Raw genomic sequence first — 26,273 nt, 5'->3', positions numbered from 1 at the left:
CTTTTATTTGCATGAAATATTCTTCAACACTTTTCCATGTAATAGCACTACTCTCCCTTAGCGGGACACATGACAAACCTATATCGGGTTAGGTCTTTAAGATAGAATTTCTCTCGATTTTTTTTTTCTTGTAATTATGAACTACGCCTGACCTGATTCCCATGGGGGATACGTAGGCGGCCCGCATAGGCCTCGGTCACATTCTCACAAAACCTCAATATCCTTTTTGTATTATGAACTACGCCTGACCTGATTCCCATGGGGGATACGTAGGCGGCCCGCATAGGCCTCGGTCACATCACTTCAAAATTCCAATTTCATTTCCGCTTGTAATATGAACTACGCCTGACCTGATTCCCATGGGGGATACGTAGGCGGCCCGCATAGGCCTCGGTCACATCACTTCAAAATTCCAATTTTATTTCTGCTTGTAATTATGAACTACGCCTGACCTGATTCCCATGGGGGATACGTAGGCGGCCCGCATAGGCCTCGGTCACATCACTTCAAAATTCCAATTTTATTTCTGCTTGTAATTTTGAACTACGCCTGACCTGATTCCCATGGGGGATACGTAGGCGGCCCGCATAGGCCTTGGTCACATCATTTTATTCTCCCCAATTGCATTTCCGCTTGTAATTTGAACTACGCTCGACCTGATTCCTCTAGTGGGATACATAGGCAGCCTGTGTAGGCTCGGTCTCGCCATTTTGAAAAGATCAACATCCCTTGCACCAGAAACTGGGACAATTTTTTTTTTTAAAAGGGATCACCGTAAGACAACATCGACAGACTCGGGAGAATATTGTTCGACAGAGTCGTCGGGCAGAAGAAACTTCGAAAAAGGGGCATTCGCTTTGTTTCACAATGTGTCACAGTTCCAAGTTCAGCAAAATTATTTATCACCATACATATAGTTTACTATGTCTATTTTCTCGAAATAATGTGATTCTAATAAGACTGTTTACTAGTCGGCCAAGACTTAAAATGAGCGGAGGTTACAAGTTCATACGAAGCTGGAGGCACGAAGCGCAAGAGCCAGATCCCCGAGTCAACGCGAATCAACCCCCTCCCCAAACTTACAAAATTTTCTTTGGATGCAGGTTTTCAAGTTGCAGAAGCTAAAACATGTACAGCCTTGTAAGGATGGCGCGTCAAACGGTTTGAGCATTCTTCTATCAATTATGCCTTCAAGTATCAATAACTTTTGACAATCACAATAAGCTAATCTTGCAAATTATTTTTTTTCAAATATATATCAACGCACAAATATTTTCTATTGCTTTCGAATACATTGCTTTATTTACTTTCAAATTCCCCTGCATATGCTCGCGGCCGCATTGCACTGTACCTGCATTACTCACCGTTTTCATATGATGCATGGGCTGCGCACCGCCCTTTGCATCGCTTTCATATATTTACTGGGCCATGCACCGCCCTTTTAAATTTCTGCATAAGGCCATGCACCGCCTTTCATGTGATGCACGGGCTGCGTACCGCCCTTCGCATCGCTCTCATGTATTGCCTGGGCCATGCACCGCCCTTTTAAATTTCTGCATAAGGCCATGCACCGCCTTTCATATGATGCATGGGCTGCGCACCGCCCTTTGCATCGCTTTCATATATTGCGTGGGCCATGCACCGCCCTTTTAAATTTCTGCATAAGGCCATGCACCGCCTTTCATATGATGCATGAGCTGCGCACCGCTCTTCGCATCGCTTTCATATTTACTGGGCCATGCACCGCCCTTTTAAATTTCTGCATAAGGCCATGCACCGCCTTTCATATGATGCATGAGCTGCGCACCGCTCTTCGCATCGCTTTCATATTTACTGGGCCATGCACCGCCCTTTTAAATTTCTGCATAAGGCCATGCACCGCCTTTCATATGATGCATGGGCTGCGCACCGCCCTTTGCATCGCTTTCATATATTGCCTGGGCCATGCACCGCCCTTTTTAAATTTCTGCATAAGGCCATGCACCGCCTTTCATATGATGCATGAGCTGCGCACCGCTCTTCGCATCGCTTTCATATTTACTGGGCCATGCACCGCCCTTTTAAATTTCTGCATAAGGCCATGCACCGCCTTTCATGTGATGCACGGGCTGCGCACCGCCCTTCGCATCGCTCTCATGTATTTCCTGGGCCATGCACCGCCCTTTTAAATTTCTGCATAAGGCCATGCACCGCCTTTCATATGATGCATGAGCTGCGCACCGCTCTTCGCATCGCTTTCATATTTACTGGGCCATGCACCGCCCTTTTAAATTTCTGCATAAGGCCATGCACCGCCTTTCATATGATGCATGGGTTGCGCACCGCCCTTTGCATCGCTTTCATATATTGCCTGGGCCATGCACCGCCCTTTTAAATTTCTGCATAAGGCCATGCACCGCCTTTCATATGATGCATGAGCTGCGCACCGCTCTTCGCATCGCTTTCATATTTACTGGGCCATGCACCGCCCTTTTAAATTTCTGCATAAGGCCATGCACCGCCTTTCATATGATGCATGAGCTGCGCACCGCTCTTCGCATCGCTTTCATATTTACTGGGCCATGCACCGCCCTTTTAAATTTCTGCATAAGGCCATGCACCGCCTTTCATATGATGCATGAGCCGCGCACCGCTCTTCGCATCGCTTTTATATTGCCTGGGCCATGCACCGCCCTTTTAAATTTCTACATAAGGCCATGCACCGCCTTTCATATATTACATGGGCCATGCACCGCCCTTTGTAAATTTCTGCATAAGGCTGAGCACCGCCTTTCATACATTACATGGGCCATGCACCGCCCTTTTAAATTTCAGCATGGGCTGCGCACCGCCCTTTGCATCGCTTTCATCTATTACATGGGCCATGCACCGCCCTTTGTAAATTTCTGCATGGGCTGCGCACCGCCCTTAGCACCGCCTTTCATACATTATATGGGCCATGCACCGCCCTTTCAAATTAAAGCATAAGGACATTGCACCGCATTTGCGTCGCTATATTTCAATATTTATTCTTACTGACTATTTTCATCTAGTTTTTAGTTTCGCAGGAGCTTTAGCGCAACGTGGAACTATTTCTTCGGCAGCGAACTGGGGCAATACGTCGGGAAGGACAAGCAGACTTCTCGACAAGGGTCAAAGATCTACCTCGAACACTCGGCTCCAAATTCAAATTTCCCGTTCACATTCCAGCACAATCAATTTTTAGGGTTCTATCACAATACCCAGTGTCATCATAATTCGACACTGGGACAATATTTTTTGCGAAGATTCGCATCAAATCATGAGCTGCCAGTCATAGGTGTCGTAGTCTTCCCAGAACTACACTCGGCCTGATTCTCGTGCAACCCGAGATATGTAGGCGATTCAGAAACCAGAGTTCGGCCGTAATTTTCTTTACCCTTAGTCCTCCACAATCCTTTAGCCGGGACAAAATAGGCTACTAAGTCAACGTCTTTGCCCAAAAATTCTTTCATCATTGTCAGGCAAAGAGGGACAAGTTGTTGACACCCAATTGTGTCCCGCCTCTCCCCCGAAATACCTATTAATACTTCTAGTGTTTTGAGAAATTAAAATATGCATTTAAATTTTACTATAATTATTAGTCTTTTATTAACACCCACGTTTTATTATTCCGCTGCAGTTATTATTATTATTATTATTATTATTATTATTATTATTATTATTATTATTATTATTATTATTATTACTATTATTATTATTGTTATTATTATTCTTAAATTATCATTTTATTACTAATTGTCATTAATTATTATTATTCTTGTTATTTCCATTATTATTATTATTATTATTATTATTATTATTGTTATTATTATTATTAATTACTAATCATCATTATCATCGTTATTTTTATTATTAATTATTATCATTGTTTTATCAATAATTGTTATTTATTATTATTAATTATTATCATTGTTTTATCAATAGTTGTTATTTATTATTATTATTATCATCATTATTATTTCTTATTATTATTATCATTATTATTTTATTATTACCACTATTACTGTTATTATTATTAATTTATTATCATTTTTTGTTATTATCAATAATTGTCATTTTTTTATTATTAATTACTACCATATTTATTATTAATGTTATTTGTTATTAATTATCAATATTTGTTATCTACTATTATTATTATATCTATTATTATTTTTATCACCATTATCATCAGCATTATCATTATTACCATTATCATTATTGTTATCATTATTAGCAGTATTACTACCGCTATTTATTTGCTGCTATTATCTAGTATTATTGAAACTTGCATTTCTCAACGTTCTGCCAACTGGCGCATACACATCGCATTTATTTCGCACATTTTAATGATAGCGTTTGTTATTAAATATTATTGCACGGTCATTGCAACATCATATAATTTTATTATCCGGATCTTTTTATAATTACATATTTCTGTATTAGGTGATATTCTGGCACCCTTAGTACATCGTCAATCAAAATGTGTCTCTTATTCAAATTTAGAAGCCAAACTATTTCTTGCACTCAGTCCGTATTTTGACTTACCGGACCCCAAATCAAAGTCCGATTAATTCCTAATATTTTTTGGACTAGACCATATTTTTTATCTCAAATTTTTAGATCAGTCCATATTTAATTTAATAGTCCATTCTTTTAATACCCAGTCTATAATTTGACCCGGTCCACAAATGGACCGGGTCCAATTCATTTTTCAGCCAAATAAGGGAAACCCTTTTTAGGGTTTCCCCTTCATTTTCCTCCATACCCTCCGCCGCTTCTCTCCTGCCCTTCCCCTTCGCCGCTCTCTCTCTCTCTCTCTTTCCTTCCTTTCCTCCTTTTTCCGCCGCTCCACTACGCCCTGTTCCCCGCCTCTCCACTCACCATTGTCCCCCCGCTCCTCTCTCTCCTCGCACTCTTCTCTTTAGCAAACCCTAGTCGTTCCTATAAAGACTTGTTCCCAGTTTCACCAAAAAAAAAAAGGGGGGGAATCGAAAAAGGAAGGCCCGAAAAAATCATATCGAAAAAAAGAACGAAATCTTTTCGAAGAGGTTGGAAAGCCCCCCCAAAAAAGGCATACAGTTCTGGAACCCCCAAAACCCCCTACAAAAAAATAAGTTTTTTTTGTTATCAACGGAAATCTTCTGAAAATTACCAGTCTTCAGACGCACAGAATTTCCCAAATATCAAATTTGTAGTTCGTTGTAATAATCGAGTCAAAAAGATACGTCAAACATTTTTTTTATCTGATTCTGTTGGTGTTGGGAATCTAAGCCTCGCGAGCTCAGATTTGGTAGTTTCAACGGTAGATCTGAAGCCCCGTACCCATTTCGCTGCACCTGCAAAAGGTCAGTAAACCCCTTTCATTTATTTTGCATTTTTATCATTTTGGTTTCTTTCGTCATTAGTAGTTGGTTACTTGTTAGGTTAATATGTTTTTATGGTTAAGCATGGTTTAAGTGGTTTTTTTCAGTTAAATTATTATGTGACATGGTTTAGATGTTATTAGTTTTAAATTTTATTAAGTATAGGTTTGGTCTTAAATTACTTGAATCTGGCTGTATGTTAGTTAAGTTAACGAGCTAGAATCGACTTGTGTATGGCTTTGTTGGAATTGTGTGAGCTCATGTAAAGTATAGAAGTGTATGCTGTTTCTGCTCCTGCATTTATCACATTGTCTGTTAGGGATTCGTCGATTTGTGTAAGTGAATAGTTTGATTGCATTGTACTGGCTTGGATGTCTTGGTTAGTCAGAATCACTGAAAATGCTTATGTAGCCTGTTTTGATGATTTACCTGATTCCTAAATAGCTGTTTGGTATTTGGTGGCATAAAGTCATAGTTAAGCATGTATATGTCTGGTTGCAGGTCAATATAGAATGGTTATTTCAAATGACGTTAATCCTTAAGGAGCTTAAATTTGTTGTATGTTAAACCTTGATAATAAGTTATGTACAAGTTTGGCATGAGGCTGCTTTGATCTAAAACTAATTTATATTTGTTCTCCCAAAGTAAGAACTCCAACTTGTTTCTTTTTTTTTTTTCTTTTCATTGAATTTCGAATGCTGTTTCTGGAAGAAAGTTTAGAAACCTTAAACCATTTTTAGTATTTCTCTTGAGAGGTTGAAAGAAAAAATCTTAAGCTGGTAGTGTCAAGTTTGATTTAAAATATGCCATCTATGTTGCTTGCAGAAAATCCACATTAGCTTACAGATGGTATTGCCATTAAAAAATGACCTGTTATTCTCTCCAAATGCATGTTCATGTTAGTGCCTTGTTCTAGGCTATTCTGGAGCTGGCAGCACTCCTATTGTGTTTTATTTGGTGTCTGACATTCATTAAATAGCTTGACATGATCATGTTGAAGATTTAAACTGGAGTTTTAACTGGCTATATAGGTACTTGAACCCTAACTTTGTCTAGTTTAGAACTTGCTGTTAAAAGCCTTGTGTCCATGCAAGCATGCTCTAAGTGCAAAGGTTTGGACTTCTGTTGGTTCATTCATTAACCATGATCCAAATAAGAATTAGATATTAATCCCATCTAGTCTTCAGGTCCTCTATGTGTTAAAAAATAGATTTGAAATAACTAGTTATGCTTTTCTCCTCTCTTGCTTGTATTAATCTGTGTTTGTAACTCCTATGCTCATCTACTTCGAAATGGCTAGTTGATGATTACATTTAAGTAGTAAGTGAACTTAAACCATACAGATTCCTTTTATTGTTGTATTGTGCCATCAACTGCCTCCCACTTCTAGAACTGGTCTTAGTTGAATCCTGAATATGCATCTTTATCTATGTTTAGTTCCAGCTCTCTTTCTGTGTGTGTCACAAAATTGCAGTTTGGTCATCAGTTGATCACACATCACAATGCATTAGAGCTGAGTAAAAGATTGAATGTGCAAACTCCAAATGACCCTTCAAGTTTCCCATATACATGTTTCTCTAAGTGTATTGGGCATGATAGGTGTCCAGGACTTGTTTTTCCTGTAGCTGGGATACCTTCTGAGCTGTAGCATTTTTTGGTTCTTCCTTGTCTGTCATTTTGTTGATGTTGTTTGCAGTCAAGCATGCTGATCACTCTTAAAGTATTCTTAATGGATTAGTGTTTTAGAATGAGCATATATGCTACACTTGATGTAATGGTTGTTATTATAACTTTGCTGCCTTCTTAGAAAAAAAAAACAGAAATATCACTGATTTGAATAAATACTCCGGGCCCTCCATTTGTTTCTGTTTTTCTAACTTCACATGTGTGCTCATACTTGTCTTCTTTATCTCTTTGACTACTCTACTGCTTTTCTATATGTTGTGTGACTCCAAGTAAGTCTCTAGTTAACTTCCAATAATGCGTATGTGCGCACCATTGCTGTCTGCTTACGAATTATGCGTATGTATACTCTAAGTATACTTAATATGTATATATATATATATATATATACGTCATTTGCGTGAAAAGCATAGTCTATATTTCAGTTTTGGGTTTGCTTAAATTTTGTGCGTTTGTCGCAAGTATATGTCAGTTTGAGATCTGTATATCAATGCATATTGAAGTTGTGTTCGTGAAATGCACTTGGATATACATAGCATATATAATTAACGGAGTCTGTTTTGAATTTATATGTTTGTATGCTTAACCTTGTTGATCATATACTAATCTCCGTCTTTCATTCTTTTTCGCATGAACCTCGCATACGAGTCCAAAGGACTCGTCCCTCTCCGCATCCGGTGTTGGGCTAAAGGCCCAACGAGATCTTCTCTCGGTCCATCCCTGTCTACAGCAAAAAATAGAAACCAATATTCTGGGCCAAAGCCCGATACACAGGAACAGCAGCAGCAGCCCAGCAATTAAAAATAAACTGTTGGGCCGAAGCCCAACAGAAATGGGTCCAGCAGTCCCCGAATGGGCTGGCCCATTTGATACCTATTACCCCTTTGTTTTATTTTGTGCATATAAATTTATATTATTCAACTAACTCTTTGTTTGTTTTGTTCTTATTAGTTTTAGATAAATCCTAATTAATCAGTAGGTTTAGTTTTAGTAACGGGTAGTTAGTTTAAGGAAGACTACGAATTAATTCCATAAGTTTTATTCTCTTCTTTTCTGGTTTTATTTAATTGATTTGTAAATTAGCATGGCTATACATATTGAGTTAAAAGAATCATATTTTATTCTTACTATCCTAGAAATTCCAAAACGTCACTAATGTGTAAATATAAATTCGAATATATTTTATGAACACACTTTTAAGAGTCACCCAATTACGCATATTTTAGCCAAACATATTTAAATAAAGAAAAAGAAAACTTACCTCTTTTGCATTCTATTTAAAAGCTATTACTTATATGCAAACTATTATATTTAAAAAAAGCTATTACTTATATGCAAACTATTTTTCTTTGTAAGTCTCATTTTGAATTGCATCATTATATTTTCGTTTAAAGCTTTAGCAACAATTTATAAACCTTATTCTAAATAGTATTTAAATTCTCCTTTTACACAAATTATTATATATTTTTTACAAGTCATATTTTTTTTAAAATAGCATTACTCTTCGCATTCAAAGTTTTTTAACAGCATTTATAAGTCTCAGCATTTCCTTTATAAAATTACTATATTTTTCTACAAGTTAATTCAAACGGCACTATTATATTTTCCTTTGAAACCTTAGTAATATGTACAAACTATTTTCTTAAAATTTAAACACTATATTTAATCTTGATTAATTAACCTAAGTTTGGCCGGATAGCCGTAGTTAACGGATTCTAAAGGATGCCTAACCCCTTCCCTTTAGGATAATACAGAACCCTTACCTAGAATCACACTGGTTAAGCAGACTATTAACGGAGGTTTAGTTAGTTTTACCTTAGTTAATATCTAGGTGTCCTAATTCACCGTTAAATTAATTAGGTGGCGACTCCTCAAAACAAAGCAATTTAGGAATCTCCAATATGTTGTACTCCGCTCTAACCCGGGTTAAAATGGGGTATAACAATTATCATTATTATTATTATTTGTTACTATTTTTTATTATTACTAGTATTATCATAATTATCATTTCAGCATTTTTTACCGTCTTACGCACACGCATCGCATTTATCTTCGCATAATTAAATAACAACATTTACTTACTGTTGAATTTCAAATATTATTGCACTGCTATTATGACGGCATATAATTTATTACCCGAGTATTAATAATTGCACATTTTATATTAAGTAATTTAAATTGGTCTTTTATTTAAAATTAGAAGCCAAACTGTTCCTTGCATTCAGTCCGTATTTTTGATTTATCGGACCCCAAATCAAAGTCCAATCAACTCATAAATATTTTTGGACCAGCCCATATTTTTGACTCCAATTTTTAGGACCAGTCCATGCTTTAATTCACTAGCCCATTCTTTTAATACCCGGTCCAAAAGAAATTGACCCTGTCCACAAGGGACCGGGTCCGGCCCATTCCGTTTCAAGATAAGGGAAACCCTAAACTTCATTTTCTCCTCTTCTCTTTTCCGCCTCTCTTTCCCTTCCTCTCATCTTCTTCATCTCCCCCCCCCCCCCCCCTCTCTCTCCCACTGCCACCCCACTCCGTCTTGCCCCCCACGCTCCTCTGTCCCTTCCACTCTCACTGTCATCTCCACCTTCGCCTGTCCTTCACTTCCCTTTGTCCCCGCTCCTCTCAAACTCAAACCCTAAATCAGCCTATAAATATTCGTTCCATCATCCATAGGAGGAGGATTTTTGGATTAGTGAGAACCCCCTTGAAAACAGTTTCTTGAGACGGAAAAAATCCCTTGCAAAAAACCAGGTTTTCCAGTGACCAAAACCCCCTATTTTGTAGCCTTTTTTTTTCGAATCACAGAGCCCCTTTGAAAATTAAGGTTCTGGAATCGGAAAACCCCTAAGGACGAGTTCTTGAAACCCCTCAAATCTCCATAAAACCCCTAAGGACGAGTTCCTGCCTCATTTCGCTGCACCCGAAAAAGGTCGGTGCTATTCCTTTTAGTTCCGCTTAGTTCTTGGTTGTGTGTTCATGATTCTGCGTTTGTGATTCTGTTTTTGTAATAGTAGAAGCCTGCCTGTAAAATGTCACCATAGACGCAAAATATGTTCTGCGTGGGTTGAGTCACTTTCCGTATAGGAATATGCATTAATACTCTCTCTTTACTTTCTTAAGGATTACACCTAGCTTGTGGAAAATATGTTTGTATGTGGTATGTTGTTAACATTTTATAAAAGAAAAAAGGAAAACCGCTTCACCAGTGGTATGTAATGTATACTTTTTTTTGACGAATCTGTTGAGGTATAACAGAAGAGACCATGGCCTTTAAGACTTTCAGACAATGTATTATTTGAACAAAAGTAAATCTTTCTCCTTTTAGTTTAATTTTAGTAATATTTAATTTTCTGTGATTATATAGTTTCTTATGTGCTTAATTTAGTCTGGGACTAGTTTTAAGAGCTTAGTTTTGGTATGGATGTGGCAGTAGTTATCATGTTTAGCTCAAATTTGATTAGGATTTGATGTTCGGTGCATACCTGAGCCTATGGAGGGATCTGCCTAGCACATATGAATGAATGTATTATCTTTTAGTTATCTCTAATTGATTAGGTGCCTAACTGGCATTTTGCTGTGTCACTTATGGATTAATTGAAAACCTTATGCCACTTGCTCATATATGTTCTTACTAGTGATGGTCCATCATAGTTATTTAAGTTTTATCATGTTAGTTAATAGAGTTTATGATAGTGTAAGGATTTGAATAGCCTACCAGTTAACTGCAAGGTTGTGTTTGAATGTTATTTTCAGGGTCCAACTTTATCAGTGATATTTTTTTCCTTTTCTCGCTAAAATTGTGTTCATCCATGAACAAATTTAGATCACAGTGTCCCTCCCCTTCATGATGTTTGTGTCTCATACAACTTTAAGAATAAGATATTAACATGAACTGCCCGAAAGGACCTGTTGAGAGCATGCTCACCTCATTATGATCATGGCTTCTTAATTGTTGCAATGGATGGATCTTCTTTAATTCCCTTTGTAAATGCTAAGCAGTGCTATTGCATACATGAACTAATTTTCCAATAGACTTAGCCAAATGCCTGCTTATTTAAATGAATGATGTTGAAGGAGTCTAGTCTCTGTCTATTTGCTCTGTGAAACCTGTTTCCAAGCCTAAGCTTTGTCTTTTGGTATGTTCGTAAAAGAAGGGCGAACGTGCACATTGCTGGCTTAATTTGCAATACTAGTATTGTAATTGCAGATTACTAAGCAGTGTTTCTTTCAATTTCAGTAGTCGTTTCTGTTTTAGTCTTGTAAGTGGTTGGTTTCATGTCTTTGTAGCAATAAATATATGTGGGCATGTTGTTTCGTCTGTAAACCTTTGTTTTTTCATGCCAACTTTAGATGTCCCGTATATGCTCTGCCTACATCTAATCTATCTAATCAAATCCCTGTTTGATTGTTCATTTTTTTTTTCTCTATATCCACATCGTCCGAAACTGGTCCTCTCTGTTGGTCTACTGGTCTAAACCAATTATTAAAACATTATGTCTTATAATGGGAAGCATATCTTAGGGAATTCTATGAATGTCTTAAGGGGGGTGTCATTGATCGACTGATGTCGAATTGCTATATTTAGTGAAGCGCAAAAAATCAAATCTGTAGAGCATGTTCGGTTTGGCTGTTTTGCTCGATCTCCTAGTTATGATTCCGATATTGCAAGCGTGCGTGATTGGCTATATGTATGTACGTATGGAATATACATGAGTTATATACGGCATACGTCTAATCCGCTTTGAGTGTATAATTTACGTGCTTTGATCTTATTCATTTGATTAAATTCTAATCCTTTTCTTTTGTTTTATGCATGACCATCGCATACGAGTCTAATGGACTCGTCTTCTTCGGCATTCGGTGTTGGGCTAAAGCCCAACGAAACATTCCTCTTGAGTCATCTTCAAATCAGCCCCTATCCGCAGTCAAAAATAGGAAGCTGAATCCTGGGCCCAAGCCCAGCAGCCGCCATGGGTCGCAGTAACCCAAACTGGGCCTAAGCCCAATCTTGGACATAATTCCAGTAGTTGGGCCTTAAATGGGCCAGATCCATTTTATCTCTTCCTTCTCCCTCTCCCTTATTTTTATTGTTGTGTATTCTTATCTTGTACAACTAACCTCATCTTATTAACTTAGATAAATCCTAATGAATTAGTAGATTCAGTTTTAGTAATGGGTAGTCAATCTAAGGAAAACTAATAATTAGTTCCGTAAGTTGCATTTTCGTCTTTTATATTAAAGTTATTTGTAGTATTTATAATATTTACTTTTTAGGATAATTGATTTTCGATAGCATGAAATTCATATTTTTTTAGTCAAAGGAATCATATTTTATTATCTTGGGAATTTTAAAACGCCACTAAAGAATATTTTGTAGACATCTTTTAAGGTTTATCCCAAATTGTGCATATTTCAGTCAAATGTAGTTAATGAAACATAACCTTGTTTTGTACTTCTAAAATGCAAAGCCAATTAATACATCATCGTTAGAGTTGCTTCAAATATTTATTAAAACATTGCACAAACTCGCATTTTCTTCTACTTATATATTATATGTAAACCTTATTTCAAAGAGCATTATTATTTATAAGTTTATTTTAAATGGCATTTGAAATTATTACATTTTTACAAATCTCATTCTAAATAGCATTTTTTATTTAAAGCCTTAGCAACTTTATAAGTTTTATTTTAAATGGCGTTTAAAATCTTCTTTTTTTGCAAATTGTTATATTTAAATCCTATCTTGAGCAACATTCTTGTATTTTCCTTAAAACCTTAACAACCCTTCTTAGCCTTTTTTTTCTTAAAATTTCAAAAAGTCTTATTTAGCATTAATTAATTAACCTAAGTTTGGCCGGATAGCCGTAGTTAACGGATTCTAAAGGATGCCTAACCCCTTCCCTTTAGGATAATATAGAACCCTTACCTAGAATCACACTGGTTAAGTAGACTATTAATGGAGGTTTAGTTAGCTTTACTTTAGTTAATAATTAGGTGTCCTAATTCACCTTAAAATCAATTAGGTGGCGACTCCTTAAAACAAAGCAATTTAGGAATGTCCAATATGTTGTACTCGTTTCAACCCGATTAAAATGGGGTATAACAGCTTGGCGACTCCGCTGGGGAAATCTAGGTTCTAACCATAACAAACTTAGGTTAATAATTAATTTGTTGGATGTTTAGTTGTTTTCTTTATGTTTGCTTTTATTGTTGCCGTGTTCTTTTATGTTCTTTTAAGTGATTGCTTTATTATGTGAAACTTTCTATGTAATAACATGTTACTGCTTTCCTTAATTTGGCATTCCGTTCATATTTCCTCCACTTCTGGAAAACTCACACTATCACACGTACACGCGAGGTGTGTTTTGCGCACCCGCAAATGTTTCTTCGTAGAATCCAAATTTTAGGAGAGTTGGCGTATGCGCGGGGTGCCCGAGTAACGGGGACCGCGTAGCCTTCTCACTCGAGTAGTCCGCTCGGGAACCTTGTGTCATAGGAAGCCAACTCCTAGTCAGCCTAAGATAAAGCTAAGCCAAAACCCTTTTTAAGAACATGCACGAACCTAGGAAGGCTTAATACCCAAGGCGTATTAAGTCCATTAGTCAACCTCGTCCAAATGTCCAAGTGGGTTCATGACCCCAAGCGACGCTTATCATGTTATGTGTGCATTATTTGAAGTTGATTGGGCCAAATATCGACCATTGCTCTAATTAATTAAACTTTAGGATGGTGGGGTTTGACTAACCTTTTGTGATGCAGATAGCCATGAAGATCGTCAGTTTTTGAAAGAAGCTTGGTCGCAGTTGAGCTTAGCTTATTTTTAGGAATATTTTTTCTTTTCTTATTTGGCATGTAATAAAGCTTAAAAATATTTATGTACTTCATTTTGGGAATAGACCCGTTTAATTAATTAAAGAGCAAATGGGATGACATATAATGGCACCTTCATCTTTCAAATACACGTTAGGCCTACCTCGGGCATAAGGAGGTCCCCTGCGTATTAACATGCGTGACTGTTATCTTATATACTTGTGTTATAAGCTTTTAAGTTGCGTGCTTACTTGCTAAGTGGTTTACTTGAATTTATTTGCAATATGCTCGCTTTTGAATTTATTTGCGATTATCACCTGATGCCAAGCTCATTACTTAAATTTATTTGAAGGCTCTTATTTGAATTTATTTGTGAAAAGTTATTACTTGATATTTACTAACATCATCTTTGTTTCAGAAGAAAAGTAAAATTCATATTTGCTTTGCCGCACAATTGCATATTGTTCATTAATTATTTTGCATCATCTTCACTTCAAAAAAAAAAAAAAAACTATTTATTCCGCGGTTAGCGCACTTTAGCCACTCTAGAGCACCTTTGAGATCGTTCGCATTCTTAGCATGACTCCCGACAAATTTCTAATCGTCGGAGAAAATTTCCTAATTTTCGCATACATGAACTAGCCTTGAAAATCCTTAAAGTTAACTCTTATCATTCCAACTTTGTTTTAATAGGCATTCTCTTATCGTTATTTGCTTAGTTACTCAAATCTATTAGTGTCGAACAATTTGTCTCGCATCAAACTACAAATTCTAGAGCCTTTTGTGTCCTTTTACGGGTATGATCTTTTGTCTCAAACGACGAAACATTTGACCCGTTAGCTCCATGCCTCGTAGAATCCATTTTGCACTCAGTTTACGTCATGGAACTTTTACTTTCAAATTCTACCATTTTCAGCATTTATCGTTTCTTAAATTGGTAGATGTCCAAATTTATTGGTCCAATCTATCAAATGGCACTTCTCGATATTTGTTCGATTTTTGCCATCAAGTTGTTCAAGAATTACTGTTCAAGTACCTTGCTTCTGCGGAGTCTTCGCTCAGTCAATCGCGTCATTCTGGGTCGCTGAAATTTATCTTCGCGCACCCATTAATTTCGATTTTTGGCATACAAGTCGAAGGACAATCTCATAGGTCTCCTGTCCTTGACATTTTGCAACCCGCCAGTGCTTCGTAACTCTTGGGTATATTAAATTCAACTGTCTTGCGCCCGATCAATCATGATCTTCTCTAAGCTAATCTCTTGCATTATTAAAAAAAAAAACTTTTTTCACACCACCCGAACTACGTTTGACCTGATTTCCTGTCGGATACAGGATACGTAGGCAACCTATATAAGGCCCGGTCTTATTTACTACAAATTTTAATATTCCCCAAACGAAGGAGCATGAAACTGGGACAATTTTGGAATGCAACCCAAGACATCTTTTCAAAACGTCCTAAAACTGGGACAAATTTAAAAAAAAAATGTATGCCGAAATTGGTTGTCTGGCATTGAACATTGTTTTGGCTGCGAATCTGTATTAAGGACGAGACTATAATGGCAGAGAGATTTGAAGCTTTCAACACCGGTATGGGTTTGGTGCAAGAACAAAATGATAGCAAGGGAAAGGTGGTTCGAAAAAATATTGTAGTCAATCTGGGAAATACCTTAAGCCTTCTTCCTAACACAACCTCAACTTCCAGCTCAATTTGCAACATTTCCTTAGCCATTTCGCCTCACTTAGATCCTACCTATACCATTCCACAAATGCCTTCAACCTACACTCCCGATCAAGTAGTGATAATTCCTAATCCTCAATTTTCCATAGCCACCACTCAATTCGGAAAAAGTAAGGAAAACGAACTGGCAATATCCCCATATAGGAGGTCTAGAAAGGAAATCAAGTCGCTTTACCATGAAGATTTGGGAAAAGAATTCCACAATTTGAGGAAAGTCGTTAATGAAGAGTTATGTTCAAGGAATTTCCAGATTTTGAAGTATGAAGATTTATGTGTGCATCCAAACGTTGAGCTTCCGTCAGGGTACAAAATACCTAAGTTTAACACTTTCAATGGGAAGGGAGATCCCGTCGCTCATTTAAAAGACTATTGCAGCAGATTAATTGGTATTGGACATATTGAAGCCGTACGAATGAGATTGTTCATTCAAAGTTTATCAGGATCAGCACTCTATTGGTACACTAAACAAGATTTTAGCAAATGGCTTACGTGGGAAGATATGGCCCGCGGATTTATAAAGCAATTCGAGTTTAACAATGGAGGCGATCCGCACATAGCCGTTTTGCTTAGAATAAAGAAAACGCCACATGTGTCTTTCCAAGAATATGCCATACGATGGAGGTTAGAAGCTTCAAAAATACATCCTCCATTATCCGAGAGGGAATTGATCTCAACCTTCATCCAAATTCAGGAAGACTTATATTATGATAAGTTGCTCGGAGCTTGTGCACACAACTTCTCTGATTTGATTAGGATTGGTAGAGAACTGGAAAATGCCATTCAAGAAGGGAGAATTACAGATAGCTCAGCAACACAAGCCGTTCACCAAACCTTCCAAGCGGAGATACTAGGAAATTTGCAAAGTGAAATGAAGCAAAACCAATTTGCTTCCACGACTATGCATCAAGCGCAATGCCATAAAAATCACCAAATTGTTCAATCTTATGCCACTATGCAATGTCCTCGTCAGCAAAACTCCCAGCAAGGCTACCAACGACGGGTTCACCAAGCACAATCAAGCTCTCAACATAAAAAGAAGAGGAAATCATTTTTCTTCACTACTCTAAATGAACCATTGGCAAATATATTTAAGAGGTTGAGTGCTAAGGGTATTCTACAACCAAAGAAGGGATTTATACGTAAGCATCCACCGCCAAACTTTGATTTATCTAAGAGTTGTGCTTATCACTCAAACATTCAAGGACATGACATTGAAGAATGTCCAGCACTAAGATTTAAGATTCAAAGCATGATTGGAAGTGGCAAGATAAAGCTACAGCTAGAGCCTTCAACCGGTAATATTGCAAACACAAAGACAACTGTTGTTAAGGGTGATTCATCGAAACTGGCACCAAGGCATTTGAAAAGAAAGCGCGCAGACTGACAGGGACATCATCTCGCCACTCGAGAATATCATTCTCCACATGCCCATCTTTAGGAATAGCCGCTATCTTGTAATCTTTTCTAGACTTTAATGAACTACGGTCGACCTGATTCCTGTTAGTAGCAGGATACGTAGGCGCCCATGTTGGGTCCGGTCTCAATAAATAAAAATTCCAATTCCCCCATAGCCGAACTGGAGAAATTTTGCAGACGGCTTATCCCAAGCCATATTCACATAATCAGATTTCCGCAATAGCATAGCAACAAGAAGCGCAGATTCAAAGCCAAAGCTCAATGTTTAACGCAAGGCAAGCACTTCCTTTTATACTAACAAATTTTCTTTGAGTAACGCAGAACCGATTTTTAGCTACTCCTCAACGATAATGCACGGCATACGAATCTTAGCATCAAGAAAACATCACGAAAGTCATGAAGCAAAGGATGATTCAAAATCAACACGAATTTCGAAACTCATAATTTTCTTTGAGCGCAGGAATTTTATTCATGGAAACATTTTAGCAAGGTGAAATATCACCTAGGCTTCCAGTTGCGGAAGCCGAAGTATGCTTACAGCTTTGCAGGGACTGCGCATCGAGCGGTTTGAATCTTCCTATAACACGCACAAATATTATTGCTTTCAAATGCTCTGCGCATGCACTACTATTTTAAATACCACGCACTGCATATGCACTATTGCTTTAAATTCCCCGCACTGCATGCACTACTATTTTAAATACCACGCACTGCATATGCACTATTGCTTTAAATTCCCCGCACTGCATGTGCACTACTGCTTTCAAACGTTCCGCACTGCAAAAGCACCGCACCTGCATTGCATTATTACTTTCAAATGCCCCGCAAAGGCACAACATTATTGATTGCAAATGCACAGCATTTGGGTTCGTCCACCCTAAAATAGGACATATTGGGTTCTTCCACCCTAAAATAGGATACTTGGGTTCTTCCACCCTAAAATAGGATATTGGGTTCTTCCACCCTAAAATAGGATGCTTGGGTTCGTCCACCCTAAAATATGACATATTGGGTTCTTCCACCCTAAAATAGGATACATCGGGTTCGTCCACCCTAAAATAGGACATGTTGGGTTCTTCCACCCTAAAATAGGATGCTTGGGTTAGTCCACCCTAAAATAGGATATATTGGGTTCTTCCACCCTAAAATAGGATATTGGGTTCTTCCACCCTAAAATAGGATACATCGGGTTCGTCCACCCTAAAATAGGACATGTTGGGTTCTTCCACCCTAAAATAGGATATTGGGTTCTTCCACCCTAAAATAGGATGCTTGGGTTAGTCCACCCTAAAATAGGATATATTGGGTTCTTCCACCCTAAAATAGGATATTGGGTTCTTCCACCCTAAAATAGGATACATCGGGTTCGTCCACCCTAAAATAGGACATGTTGGGTTCTTCCACCCTAAAATAGGATATTGGGTTCTTCCACCCTAAAATAGGATGCTTGGGTTAGTCCACCCTAAAATAGGATATATTGGGTTCTTCCACCCTAAAATAGGATACTTGGGTTCGTCCACCCTAAAACAGGATACACGGGTTCTTCCACCCAAAAATAGGACATTTCGGGCTGTGCACCGCCTTTCATATGATGCATGGGCTGCGCACCGCCCTTTGCATCGCTTTCATATATTGCCTGGCCCATGCACCGCCCTTTTTAAATTTTCGCATAAGGCTGTGCACCGCCTTTCATATGATGCATGGGCTGCGCACCGCCCTTTGCATCGCTTTCATATATTGCCTGGGCCATGCACCGCCCCTTTTAAATTTTCGCATAAGGCTGTGCACCGCCTTTTATATGATGCATGGGCTGCGCACCGCCCTTTGCATCGCTTTCATATATTGCCTAGGCCATGCACCGCCCTTTTAAATTTCTGCATAAGGCTGTGCACCGCCTTTTATATGATGCATGGGCTGCGCACCGCCCTTTGCATCGCTTTCATATATTGCCTGGGCCATGCACCGCCCTTTTAAATTTTCGCATAAGGCTGTGCACCGCCTTTCATATGATGCATGGGCTGCGCACCGCCCTTTGCATCGCTTTCATATATTGCCTGGGCCATGCACCGCCCTTTTAAAATTTCTGCATAAGGCTGTGCACCGCCTTTCATATGATGCATGGGCTGCGCACCGCCCTTTGCATCGCTTTCATATATTGCCTGGGCCATGCACTGCCCCTTTTAAATTTTCGCATAAGGCTGTGCACGGCCTTTTATATGATGCATGGGCTGCGCACCGCCCTTTGCATCGCTTTCATATATTGCCTGGGCCATGCACCGCCCTTTTAAATTTCTGTATAAGGTTGTGCATCGCCTTTTATATGATGCATGGGCTGCGCACCGCCCTTTGCATCGCTTTCATATATTGCCTGGGCCATGCACCGCCCTTTTAAATTTTCGCATAAGGCTGTGCACCGCCTTTCATATGATGCATGGGATGCGCACCGCCCTTTGCATCGCTTTCATATATTGCCTGGGCCATGCACCGCCCTTTTAAAATTTCTGCATAAGGCTGTGCACCGCCTTTCATATGATGCATGGGTTGCGCACCGCCCTTTGCATCGCTTTCAGATATTGCCTGGGCCATGCACCGCCCTTTTAAAATTTCTGCATAAGGCTTTGCACCGCCTTTCATATGATGCATGGGCTGCGCACCGCCCTTTGCATCGCTTTCATATATTGCCTGGGCCATGCACCGCCCTTTTAAAATTTCTGCATAAGGTTGTGCACCGCCTTTCATATGATGCATAGGCTGCGCACCGCCCTTTGCATCGCTTTCATATATTGCCTGGGCTGCGCACCGCCCATTTAAATTTCTGGATAAGGCTAAGCATCGCCTTTCATATATTACCGGGGCCATGCACCGCCCTTTTAAATTTCCGCATAAGGCTGCGCACCGCCCTTTGCATCGCTTTCATATACTGCCTGGGCCATGCACCGCCCTTTAAATTTTTTGCATAAGGCTGTGCACCGCCTTTTATGTCGCATGGGCTGCGCACCGCCCTTTGTAGTTTCCGCATAAGGCTGCGCACCGCCCTTTGAAAAATTTCTGCATAAGACATCGCACCGCACCGCACCTGCCTTGTTTTATTATTATTTTCAAATGCTCCTGCGTGCGCTCGCAGCCGCATCGCACCGCACTTGTATCGCTTTATTCCAATATTTATTTTTACTGACTATTTTTATCTAGTTTAAAGTTTCGCAGGAGCTTTAGCGCAACGCGGAACTATTTCTTCGGCAGCGAACTGGGGCAATACGTCGGGAAGGATAGGCAGACTTTCCGACAAGGGTCAAAGATCTACCTCGAACACTCGGCTCCAATTCCAAAATATCCCGTTCGTGTTCCAGCACACTCAATTTTCAGAGTTCTATCACAATACCAGTGTCATCATAACTCGACACTGGGACAATATTTTGCTAAGATTCGCATCAAATCGTGAGTTGCCAGTCATAGATGTCGTAGTCATCCCAGAACTACACACGACCTGATTCTCGTACAGCCCGAGATATGTAGGCGATTCAGAGACCAGAGTTCGGCCGTAATTTTCTTTACCCTTAGTCCTCCATAATCCTTTAGCCGGGACAAAATAGGCTACTAAGTCAACGTCTTTGCCCGACAACTCTTTCATCATTACCGGGCAAAGAGGGACAAGTTGTTGACACCCAATTTTGTCCCACCTTTCCTCCAAAATACCTATTTTTCGCTTCTAATATTTTGGCAACTTTAAAAAAATAATTATTTGCATTTTTTACTATAATTATTAGCTTTTATTAATACCGGCATTTCATTATCCTGTCATTATCTTTTAGTACCGTCATTACTACCATTATTATTATTACTATTATTATTATCATTATTATTATTATTTGTTACTATTTTTTATTATTACTAGTATTATCATAATTATCATTTCAGCATTTTTTACCGTCTTACGCACACGCATCGCATTTATCTTCGCATAATTAAATAACAACATTTACTTACTGTTGAATTTCAAATATTATTGCACTGCTATTATGACGGCATATAATTTATTACCCGAGTATTAATAATTGCACATTTTATATTAAGTAATTTAAATTGGTCTTTTATTTAAAATTAGAAGCCAAACTGTTCCTTGCATTCAGTCCGTATTTTTGATTTATCGGACCCCAAATCAAAGTCCAATCAACTCATAAATATTTTTGGACCAGCCCATATTTTTTACCCCAATTTTTAGGACCAGTCCATGCTTTAATTCACTAGCCCATTCTTTTAATACCCGGTCCAAAAGAAATTGACCCAGTCCACAAGGGACCGGGTCCGGCCCATTCCGTTTCAAGATAAGGGAAACCCTAAACTTCATTTTCTCCTCTTCTCTTTTCCGCCTCTCTTTCCCTTCCTCTCATCTTCTTCATCTCCCCCCCTCTCTCTCCCACTGCCACCACACTCCGTCTTGCCCCCCACGCTCCTCTGTCCCTTCCACTCTCACTGTCATCTCCACCTTCGCCTGTCCTCCACTTCCCTTTGTCCCCGCTCCTCTCAAACTCAAACCCTAAATCAGCCTATAAATATTCGTTCCATCATCCATAGGAGGAGGATTTTTGGATTAGTGAGAACCCCCTTGAAAACAGTTTCTTGAGACGGAAAAAATCCCTTGCAAAAAACCAGGTTTTCCAGTGACCAAAACCCCCTATTTTGTAGCCTTTTTTTTTCGAATCACAGAGCCCCTTTGAAAATTAAGGTTCTGGAATCGGAAAACCCCTAAGGACGAGTTCTTGAAACCCCTCAAATCTCCATAAAACCCCTAAGGACGAGTTCCTGCCTCATTTCGCTGCACCCGAAAAAGGTCGGTGCTATTCCTTTTAGTTCCGCTTAGTTCTTGGTTGTGTGTTCATGATTCTGCGTTTGTGATTCTGTTTTTGTAATAGTAGAAGCCTGCCTGTAAAATGTCACCATAGACGCAAAATATGTTCTGCGTGGGTTGAGTCACTTTCCGTATAGGAATATGCATTAATACTCTCTCTTTACTTTCTTAAGGATTACACCTAGCTTGTGGAAAATATGTTTGTATGTGGTATGTTGTTAACATTTTATAAAAGAAAAAAGGAAAACCGCTTCACCAGTGGTATGTAATGTATACTTTTTTTTGATGAATCTGTTGAGGTATAACAGAAGAGACCATGGCCTTTAGGACTTTCAGACAATGTATTATTTGAACAAAAGTAAATCTTTCTCCTTTTAGTTTAATTTTAGTAATATTTAATTTTCTGTGATTATATAGTTTCTTATGTGCTTAATTTAGTCTGGGACTAGTTTTAAGAGCTTAGTTTTGGTATGGATGTGGCAGTAGTTATCATGTTTAGCTCAAATTTGATTAGGATTTGATGTTCGGTGCATACCTGAGCCTATGGAGGGATCTGCCTAGCACATATGAAAGAATGTATTATCTTTTAGTTATCTCTAATTGATTAGGTGCCTAACTGGCATTTTGCTGTGTCACTTATGGATTAATTGAAAACCTTATGCCACTTGCTCATATATGTTCTTACTAGTGATGGTCCATCATAGTTATTTAAGTTTTATCATGTTAGTTAATAGAGTTTATGATAGTGTAAGGATTTGAATAGCCTACCAGTTAACTGCAAGGTTGTGTTTGAATGTTATTTTCAGGGTCCAACTTTATCAGTGATATTTTTTTCCTTTTCTCGCTAAAATTGTGTTCATCCATGAACAAATTTAGATCACAGTGTCCCTCCCCTTCATGATGTTTGTGTCTCATACAACTTTAAGAATAAGATATTAACATGAACTGCCCGAAAGGACCTGTTGAGAGCATGCTCACCTCATTATGATCATGGCTTCTTAATTGTTGCAATGGATGGATCTTCTTTAATTCCCTTTGTAAATGCTAAGCAGTGCTATTGCATACATGAACTAATTTTCCAATAGACTTAGCCAAATGCCTGCTTATTTAAATGAATGATGTTGAAGGAGTCTAGTCTCTGTCTATTTGCTCTGTGAAACCTGTTTCCAAGCCTAAGCTTTGTCTTTTGGTATGTTCGTAAAAGAAGGGCGAAAGTGCACATTGCTGGCTTAATTTGCAATACTAGTATTGTAATTGCAGATTACTAAGCAGTGTTTCTTTCAATTGCAGATTACTGGTCCTCTCTGTTGGTCTACTGGTCTAAACCAATTATTAAAACATTATGTCTTATAATGGGAAGCATATCTTAGGGAATTCTATGAATGTCTTAAGGGGGGTGTCATTGATCGACTGATGTCGAATTGCTATATTTAGTGAAGCGCAAAAAATCAAATCTGTAGAGCATGTTCGGTTTGGCTGTTTTGCTCGATCTCCTAGTTATGATTCCGATATTGCAAGCGTGCGTGATTGGCTATATGTATGTAAGTATGGAATATACATGAGTTATATACGGCATACGTCTAATCCGCTTTGAGTGTATAATTTACGTGCTTTGATCTTATTCATTTGATTAAATTCTAATCCTTTTCTTTTGTTTTATGCATGACCATCGCATACGAGTCTAATGGACTCGTCTTCTTCGGCATTCAGTGTTGGGCTAAAGCCCAACGAAACATTCCTCTTGAGTCATCTTCAAATCAGCCCCTATCCGCAGTCAAAAATAGGAAGCTGAATCCTGGGCCCAAGCCCAGCAGCCGCCATGGGTCGCAGTAACCCAAACTGGGCCTAAGCCCAATCTTGGACATAATTCCAGTAGTTGGGCCTTAAATGGGCCAGATCCATTTTATCTCTTCCTTCTCCCTCTCCCTTATTTTTATTGTTGTGTATTCTTATCTTGTACAACTAACCTCATCTTATTAACTTAGATAAATCCTAATGAATTAGTAGATTCAGTTTTAGTAATGGGTAGTCAATCTAAGGAAAACTAATAATTAGTTCCGTAAGTTGCATTTTCGTCTTTTATATTAAAGTTATTTGTAGTATTTATAATATTTACTTTTTAGGATAATTGATTTTCGATAGCATGAAATTCATATTTTTTGAGTCAAAGGAATCATATTTTATTATCTTGGGAATTTTAAAACGCCACTAAAGAATATTTTGTAGACATCTTTTAAGGTTTATCCCAAATTGTGCATATTTCAGTCAAATGTAGTTAATGAAACATAACCTTGTTTTGTACTTCTAAAATGCAAAGCCAATTAATACATCATCGTTAGAGTTGCTTCAAATATTTATTAAAACATTGCACAAACTCGCATTTTCTTCTACTTATATATTATATGTAAACCTTATTTCAAAGAGCATTATTATTTATAAGTTTATTTTAAATGGCATTTGAAATTATTACATTTTTACAAATCTCATTCTAAATAGCTTTTTTTATTTAAAGCCTTAGCAACTTTATAAGTTTTATTTTAAATGGCGTTTAAAATCTTTTTTTTTTGCAAATTGTTATATTTAAATCCTATCTTGAGCAACATTCTTGTATTTTCCTTAAAACCTTAACAACCCTTCTTAGCCTTTTTTTCTTAAAATTTCAAAACGTCTTATTTAGCATTAATTAATTAACCTAAGTTTGGCCAGATAGCCGTAGTTAACGGATTCTAAAGGATGCCTAACCCCTTCCCTTTAGGATAATATAGAACCCTTACCTAGAATCACACTGGTTAAGTAGACTATTAACGGAGGTTTAGTTAGCTTTACTTTAGTTAATAATTAGGTGTCCTAATTCACCTTAAAATCAATTAGGTGGCGACTCCTTAAAACAAAGAAATTTAGGAATCTCCAATATGTTGTACTCGTTTCAACCCGGTTAAAATGGGATATAACATACACCGGCATAATTTTACTTTTTGAAACTTAGCTCTTGCCCCTTCCGGCATACTTTCACATTTTATTTTGCAAACTTATGTTCTGCCTCCTCCGGCATACTCATCTCTTTTAGAAAGTTATTTTCTATCCACTCCGGCATAACTTTACTTTTTGAAACTTAAATCTTGCCCCTTCCGGCATAATTTTCCCTTTTTCAAGCATAAGGTTTGCCCCTTCCAGCATATTTTTCAAAACTTGTTGATAAATTTTCCTTTTTGTGAACTTAACTTCTGCCTATTTTGACATAATTTTCAATCTTTTACCACTTGCAAAATTTGTTAATTTTTTATTTTAATATTTTTGCTTCGATGATGGATGTTGTGTTTCTTAATTTGTTACTTTATGTAGGTTGTTGTGGAGGAACAATTGGGCGGTGAACAGCTTCGTGACGCCAATCATGAAGAATCCAACGTATCTCCACCAAACGGAGATATGCCTCAAAATCTTGAGCAAACAGCAGTTGAAAATCTTGAGCCTATAAGATGTGAAACACCTGAAGCTCAAGTTTCTAAAGAGGGTGATGAACGCGCTGTTGTTCCTCATATTGGTGTTATGCCCGAGCCTATTAAAATGGTTGAGCCATTGAGGACCAAACCTGCCAATGCAGACGCGGTTTAAGTAACGACTCCAAGGGAGTCTGATGTTGTTGATGGAAAGAGTGATAACTCTCAAGGAATGGAGGATAATTTTCAATATGTGTCCTTTGAAGATATTGCAAATGTCGCTTCTTCCACTGTCAAAGAGAGTACTGTTATTCAAACCCATCCTCTTGCTGAAGAAGAACCTATTGTTGAAGTGGCGGAAGTGCTATCTTTCTTGAAGACAAGGCGCCAGAGGAAAAGGAAAGCAGTGGGTGATACCCCGGCGCCCGGATGGATGCTATATTCTGCACGTAGTGATCTTCCTTTTGGGTCACGGAAGGACGAAAGTTACTGGAATGAAGAGTACAAAAGGATGTGCCCATTCCATTACATCAAAAGAAAAGTTGCTGTGAACTTTTGGAAAAAATTTATCAATCCTCGAAATCTTCCACCAAGTAACTTTCGACCTACTGGGTAAGTTGTTAGTTATGTGTGTGCTTTCTTGCATTTTTCTTCCTTATTTTGGGTTTATGTTTTTTTCTTTTTCAGTATTTTAAGTACAATCTCTGTATTTTTGCCCCTTCCGGCATACTTTTCCCTTTTTCAAGCATAAGGTTTGCCTCTTCCGGCATATTGTTCAAAACTTGTTCATAAATTTCCCTTTCTGTGAACCAAACTTCTGCCTGTATTTTTGTAATTTTTGTTCCCTTTTCTTTAATCAGGGCTGAAGACGAGGTAATGTATCCTGCAAAGTTGAACCAACTCAGTGAAGTTTATCAGTTGGGTAATTTTAAGCCAAAATATAAGATGTTTTTTTTGGAGTTATACCAT

The 26,273-nt window shown here is 38.2% G+C and overlaps 1 protein-coding gene across 1 annotated transcript; it reads left to right on the top strand.

Annotated features, from left to right (window-relative positions):
- Window positions 1-15,423: 15,423 nt before the first annotated feature.
- On the top strand, window positions 15,424-25,479 carry LOC132637404 (uncharacterized). Its single transcript, XM_060354493.1, has 3 exons — window positions 15,424-16,961; window positions 23,128-23,185; window positions 25,210-25,479. Exons 1-3 carry the CDS (start codon window positions 15,424-15,426, stop codon window positions 25,477-25,479), a joined length of 1,866 nt encoding a protein of 621 aa, XP_060210476.1.
- Window positions 25,480-26,273: the final 794 nt, after the last annotated feature.

The sequence above is a fragment of the Lycium barbarum genome, chromosome 4 (genome assembly GCF_019175385.1).
Source record: "Lycium barbarum isolate Lr01 chromosome 4, ASM1917538v2, whole genome shotgun sequence".
NCBI classification, from domain to species: Eukaryota; Viridiplantae; Streptophyta; class Magnoliopsida; order Solanales; family Solanaceae; genus Lycium; species Lycium barbarum.
Note: the sequence above shows the minus strand (reverse complement) of the source record. Positions and strands in the feature narration are given on the sequence as shown.